Source organism: Borostomias antarcticus (genome assembly GCF_949987555.1).
Source record: "Borostomias antarcticus genome assembly, chromosome: 7".
NCBI lineage: Eukaryota > Metazoa > Chordata > Actinopteri > Stomiiformes > Stomiidae > Borostomias > Borostomias antarcticus.
In genome coordinates this window covers 13827949-13834632 of record NC_140240.1, presented here as the reverse complement: position 1 = coordinate 13834632, position 6684 = coordinate 13827949, and the positions used below count along the sequence as shown (strand labels likewise).

Below are 6684 nucleotides of genomic sequence, written 5' to 3'. Positions count from 1 at the left end.
GTCCCATGTGGGCGAGCGGGGCCCAGGCCCCATGTATAGCACCCCAGCCAGATCATACAGCACCCCAGCCAGACCAGGTAAGAGTGGCATGTACTGCTGTGGTGTCTACCTGTCTTGTCTTTATTTAGTTTCCCTCCAAATGCCAGAAGCCAAAGCCAACACCAAAAAGTTTCCTGCTAATCCCTTTAGGTTTTCAGTTAGCTCTGTGATCGGCTTTTTTAGATTGAATACCATTTACTCATCTTGCAGATTTTCCGAGCTCATCCCCTGTGAGCGAAAACCATGCGAGCCCAGGCTTCATGTATAGCACCCCAGCCAGACCAGGTAAGAGTGGCATGTACTGGTGTTGTGATGTCTACCTGTTAATGTCTTAATTTATTTTCCTTCAAATGCCAGAAGCCAAAGCATGCTGCCAACACCATACAGTTTCCTGCTAATCCCTTTCCTTTATCCTTTTTGTTTTTCAGTTAGGTCTGTGATGCCGTCGCCCAAGAAAACGGCTCCAGCACCATTGACTCCATGTACCCCTCTACCTAATCGATGCTGCTCTGCAGATGCTGGTATGGGACTACTTCATGTTGCATGCAGGGATATATTTTGAGTTTCATTTAGTTTTATGTCAATGTACTTATAGCCACATCTGTGTTTATCTAGATTTCCAGAGGTCTGTACATCAGCAGTTCTCAGAGATGCGGGAGCAACTCCGTGAGCTTGCACGGACTGTGAGGGAACTGGCCCAGAGCACGCGGCCTGTGGAGTCTGGAGCCCAGGGAGAAGTGCTGGATGTACTGAACCCTGCCCAAACGGACGAGGAGCTGCAGGTCTGTGAGGCCAGGTTGAAGGACCGGGAACATCAGAGGAAGATGGTGAGTGTCTGCAGGGCGGAACTTTGTCTTATTTTTGCAGTGCAGGGAAGGGTACAGTAAATGACTGTCTTTGTTTTGCAGACACAATACCTAGGTGCCATTGGTGGCAGAGACTTGGCGGACACAGTCCGGCGGGTGCTGTCAGCTGTAGCCACACATGCAGTGCGGAGCGCCTACAGTGTGCACGGGAAGAAGGGGAAGAAGCCACTGAAGAGTATGACACTCTTCAATGTTCTAACACGTAAGAAATGGTTCATATTTTGAATATTTTTTAATACATCGTCTTTGTTCCATGACCGATGTGAATTGAAACCATTACCTTTCTTGATAACTTAAAGGTGCAGTGATGGTCTCCATGCCAAAGGCTACGATGGCGGAGGTGGCCGCCCAGCTGCAGGAGACATTGAAACATGCCCCTGCTAAATGCAGAAGGGTAAGTGATGTCTTTTTTTTTTGTTTTCTCCTACCCAGTGACACTGCATGGTTCCAAAGATTGTGTACCACTTTTTTGTGCATGTATGTGCGTTGTGTATTTACGGCCATTTCATTGTGTCTTTAGGTATCTGCAGAAGTCCGCCTGAGCACAGCCCATCCAAGAACAGTCCATCTGAGCACTCCCCAGCATTCTGATGAGGAAGACTTCCCTTCCTAGCTGCAAAATAACTTTTTTTGTAAATAACTGTTTTTGTATTATTTTGTTTTAAATCCTTTTTGTTTTTAAACTTAAGTTTATCATGTTGCAGGCCAGACATTGTGTACTTTTTTAATAAAATAAATTGTTCTTGACTGAATGGTGTTGTGTCATAACTTTTGTACCATAATTTTGCTTGCTGCATTGACTATGACATTAATAGGCTCTTTGCACAAGCTACACTACATCCTGACACTCTACAGGCGTATTTCTTTCCTGTCCTATACTAGTGGATGGAAGTGATTGATCAGGTGTGCTGCACACCGGATTCATCGCTATTGCTATCCAATAGTATAGGACGGTAAAGAAATATGCCTGTAGAGTTTCAGGAAGTAGTGGAGCTTGTGCAAGGAGCTGATTTGTTTTGTAATGCAAATTATATATGTAGCCAACGGAAGTGTAGACCACGTTGCAGCAACGTAACATATAATATATAAACGTGTATACAACGTTGCAGCAACATATATCGAAATCATCACGGAAGTCACAACGTTGTGTACACATTGCAGGCACGTTGCAGACACGTTGGACCTGCACGTTGCAGCAACTTGTGTGCAGATACCGCGTTTGCGTTGCATGCACGTTTAACTTGACGTTGAGTGGACGATACAAAAGTCTAAATTGCACATTTCTGCAACATTGCTGCAACCTGATTGTGTTAGTAGGGAACTTGACTGTCCCGTCATTCACGTTACCCACTTTAGAAAATCTGCAAGATGAGTAAAATGGTATTCTAAATAAATAAAAAATAGTCCAACTATCAGTGTGCAGTAGGCATAGACATTTCATTTCAACACAAACATGCAGTTTCAGTTTTAACAGGAACGCCTGTTTTTGACTCGAACTCCAACAATACACACCGATATTACTAATGTGGCAAACAAAGCTGCCTCCATCTTTGTTTCGAGCTAACGTTACATGGACCACGTTGTCCATGGTAACCCGCTTACCTCATGGGTGGCATTGTTCTCAGTCTCCCACTTTCCAGACAAATGGAAAATATATAAAGCATTATCTTGGCTTCGCCTTCACTGTTGCCTATGTAATATTAGCCTAAGATTCGTGATGTCCTTAGAAAGCCTGACACGAGCGAGCTCCCAATGTGAGTCTCAAATTCAGCAGTCAAACAAACAAACAATTCACATGTGCAGCGGCCATTTTAGAGTAACGTTGACTAACAAACTACCAGCTCAGACCGTTCGCTCGCTTATGTTTCTGCAAATGTTCGCGGCGAACACAAAGCCAGCAGTAACAGAAAAAAGGTTTGCAATAGTTTGTCGGATTATTTGCAATATTGTCTAAACGTTAGTCAAGTTCGGGCCTTGACTTAGCTGGCTAGCACTAGGTAGCGTGCTAGCTAGCATTAGGTAGCGTGCTAGCTAGCATTAGCTAACGTTAGCTAGCTAGCATTGGGCTTCCAATTCCTGAACTTAGTTTAGCGTGCAGGTTATGAGTTACTTCTGTTTACTTAAATTATTACCGGTAAGTAAACAAATAAATAGCTAAACCAACAGTCAAATCAATGTAATTTGATGAGAAAAAAACCCAGAGGTGACGTTAGCTAGATAACTTACCAGAGATGAGGTGCGCACCACACAAAAAGTGTTTGTTGGTCCCCAATCTGCTCTCTTTATGGCTTTAAACCACAGCTTTCGGCGGTTCCTCTGAAAAGGGTGACATATCGAGGGGATGCTGAAGAATCTGAGGCCATCATCTTGTCCTTTTCTGTTTGTACAGTTCACAGCACAGCAGCTTTGAGGCATAATTAGCTACATGAAACGGAGCTCCTGGCTACTGTGGCGAGTTCGTTTGCCTTTTTACCCAGAGGCCTCGTGCTCGCTCTGCTGTGACGTAGGCGGCGAACCCATCTATAGGAGGGAAAGTGATCTCATCGCCCCCTAGTGGAAGCGTTCCATAATGCCGAGAGAATGAATGGGATTTCTCGACATGTCTTTTGAATTTTTTTAAATTAATGAAAAAGCATTCAATTTATAACAAACAGGGAAATATACAATCAATAACATTTCTAAGATGCGTTATTAACCTCAACATACAATCCTCATTGTACCTCAACCTCAACAATATGAAGGATATAAGCGAAAATAAAAAAATAAAAAGACAGGAGCAGTTTGGCAAAGAATCCTGCCTACTTTAACTGTGAACCAGCAAGCAGTGACGTCACGGGATAGCCCGATTGCAATCCTAATGCTAGCCTAATAGGACTTTAATCCAACGTTATTTAATGACGTTGCAGGGACCCATATTGCCAATGTTTCTGCAACGTTGCAGAAAAGTCTAATTAGACCTAGGAGGGTAAAGTTATTTTCGACCTCAGATGGACGTTGTCACAACATCGCCTGATGGTAACGTTGCAACTTACCTAAGTACAACTTATGTGCAACGTTGCTGCAACCCACTGTGTTAGTAGGGTTGTTGCATCATTTTACCTGGCCTACAATATTAAGTGAATAACGAGCTAGTAAGACCGGTCAACGGACCGTAACGTGGACTGTATTTTCATGAGGACTGTAGGGGGCAACGGAGCACTACCAAAATGCTAAACACGGATGAAAATGAAGCGATATGGCAGAATACAAGACGCATTTAAGACAGACAGTCTGAAAGTCGATTTTCGTGCCTTCTTTCACTGAAAGAAAGCGCACAAATCAAGTTTTATTTGTATTTGTATGGGTAGGCTTAGCCAAGGAGCAATCACCACTACTTCTGAATCTTCTGACATCCACTAATAATTCATCCCATGTATGCAAGTTTTTGCACTAGTATGTCGTTAACATTACCAAAAATAACCGCACGGAATGAATGATCTGCCCTACTCTGCCTGGGATTGGCTAATATGGTGCCTTCCTTGTTTGAGATTGGACAGGTTTTAGTGGTCAGTTCGATTGGTTAAAGTATATCAGGGTAAGCCAATCAGATGCAGAATAGCCCGGGGTCATTCCGTCATCACAGAGAGTACGTCTTTCGCGTTTCGTTCAGGGCGGGCCCAGCTGATTCAGTGGGCGGGCCTGGCCCCCAAATTCCCGCCCTTGGAGACGGGACTGGGGTTTGTGCGAATCTGGGGGGTGCAGGGGGTCCTCTGTTCCGTGCGGGAGAACTCTTTGGTTCTCGGGTTTTCATGTGGGTTTTATTTTGAGGTTGGATGTTACTTGTATGATTGTTTTTTTTTTTAAACTTGTGACAGAAGGACAATGGGGTAAACATGCCTGTGTTTATTTTAAAATTAAAAAAAAATTCTCCCTCTCTCTCTCTCTCAGTTCTCTCCCTACCTTTCCTCTGTCCTGCTGACAGGGCAGTTAAAGCTCATTCAGCTCTTCCTCCAGGCTGCGCTGTCAGGTTTCCACTTCAACGTTCTCTCATGAGAAACGCATGATCTCCTCAGTGAGTCACTCCGGTGGGGGAAGAACAGGTTGGGGGGGGGGTTAGTTTAACTTTATGAGGGTCCCCATTAAAGGAGAGGAGTTTTTTCTTTTTTTCTTTTGGGGGTGGCGTTCCTGTTGAATGGAGGAGATCTGCAGAGATCTGATGAGTTTGTAATGTGATTAGTAGTACAGTAGGAACTCATTTAGACTGTAATATTAACACCCCCAAGCCCTCAGGTAACAGGTACAAAGGCTCTGGTGTGGAGGAGCCGGAGGAGGTGTGAGAAAAGCACCCTCTCGTGAACCGAAAGCTCCCCACAGACTCCACCACAAGGTGCGATACCTCACGCGCGCACGTGAGTGTGTGTGTCTGTTTAAATGTGTCCCCTATGGCCTCATATTGTACAGTAACTTCAACTTTTGGCATATGTAATCCTGTGGGGGGGGGGGGGGGGGGGGCAGGAGTTGAGGTTGGGGGTGTGGGTGGCGAGCGTGACGGAGGGGGGGGCGGAGTTATATCTCAAGGTTTTCAGGGAGTTTCAATCACAAGCACAGTGGGTACGAGGCAGAAAGAAAATGAACTCATGTATTTTTACTCTGCCACTCCGGGCGAGTCCAAATAGACCTGACCCTGAACGAATGTGAGGCGCAGAGGGAGAACATGGTGGAGAGAGGGAGATGATGGGCTCAGCTGATTCTATTCCTCCCTCATCACTCCTCCGACTGATACCGAGTCTGTTTGATCAGGGGCGAGGTGCCTACTGTAGCACCCCGCCTCCAAAATTATACACTATCGCCCGCTCCCGTATGATTGATCATGCATTTTTCAGTATCACATCGCTGGGATGCGTGTGTGTGTGTGTGTGTGTGTGTGCGCGCGCGTGAGTGTGACCATCATCAATGAATCATCTTGAATCAATGATAATTATTAGGGATGACAGTGTGGGACCACCACCCTGGTGGACATGGGGTTGAAGCAGACCTAGGTGAATACTCGGGGTTGATTTAAATTACTCAGCGTAACGAAACCAATGAATCAGTCCCATAACTGTAGACTGTGAGTCAAATCAAATACACTTAAATTACTTTCCGATAGTGTAATCTCTCTGGCTGGCTTTCCATTCACAGCTCCACAGTGATCCGTTCGGCTCTCTCCTCTGCTCTCAGCCGTCAGAGGACCGCGAGACTCCAGACCGGACGGGATACTCTGTTCTCTCCTCTCTCTCTCCTCTCTGCTCTCTACCCTCTCCTCTCTGCTCTCTACCCTCTCCTCTCTCTCTCCTCTCTGCTCTTTACCCTCTCCTCTCTACCCTCTCCTCTCTCCTCTCTGTTCTCTCCTCTCTCTCTCCTCTCTCTCCTCTCTACCCTCTCCTCTCTGTTCTCTCCTCTCTATTCTCTCCTCTCTGTTCTCTCCTCTCTCCTCTCTCTACTCCCAGGCTTTCATCAGGCCCAGGCCTCGTCCTCTCCACACTTTCACACACACACGCACACACACACACGCACACACACACACATACACACACACACACACACATACACATATGCACACACACACACATGCACACACACATATGCACACACACACATACTGTATGCACACACACACACACACATATATGCACACACACACGTATGCACACACACACACACACACACAAGGATGTACAGACACACATGCACACGTACAAATGAACAAACGCATGCACACACACACACACACACACACACACTCCGTGATCCACACTGT

The 6684-nt window shown here is 45.6% G+C and overlaps 1 protein-coding gene across 1 annotated transcript; it reads left to right on the top strand.

Moving 5' to 3' along the window:
* Nucleotides 1-252: 252 nt before the first annotated feature.
* LOC311311384 (uncharacterized protein) lies at nucleotides 253-1557 on the top strand. Its single transcript, XM_084441080.1, has 5 exons — nucleotides 253-324; nucleotides 655-866; nucleotides 948-1107; nucleotides 1205-1299; nucleotides 1426-1557. The coding sequence occupies exons 1-5, from the start codon at nucleotides 300-302 to the stop codon at nucleotides 1516-1518; spliced, it is 585 nt and encodes a 194-aa protein (XP_084297206.1). The 5' UTR covers nucleotides 253-299; the 3' UTR covers nucleotides 1519-1557.
* The last annotated feature ends 5127 nt before the right edge of the window (nucleotides 1558-6684 follow it).

Bases quoted from the DNA above. Each gene is read 5' to 3' on its own strand.
- LOC311311384 (XM_084441080.1), top strand. From the start codon at position 300: ATGTATAGCACCCCAGCCAGACCAG. The intron at 325-654 runs GTAAGAGTGGCA...GTGTTTATCTAG, and splicing joins TAGCACCCCAGCCAGACCAG to ATTTCCAGAGGTCTGTACAT. The intron at 867-947 runs GTGAGTGTCTGC...TTTGTTTTGCAG, and splicing joins GGGAACATCAGAGGAAGATG to ACACAATACCTAGGTGCCAT.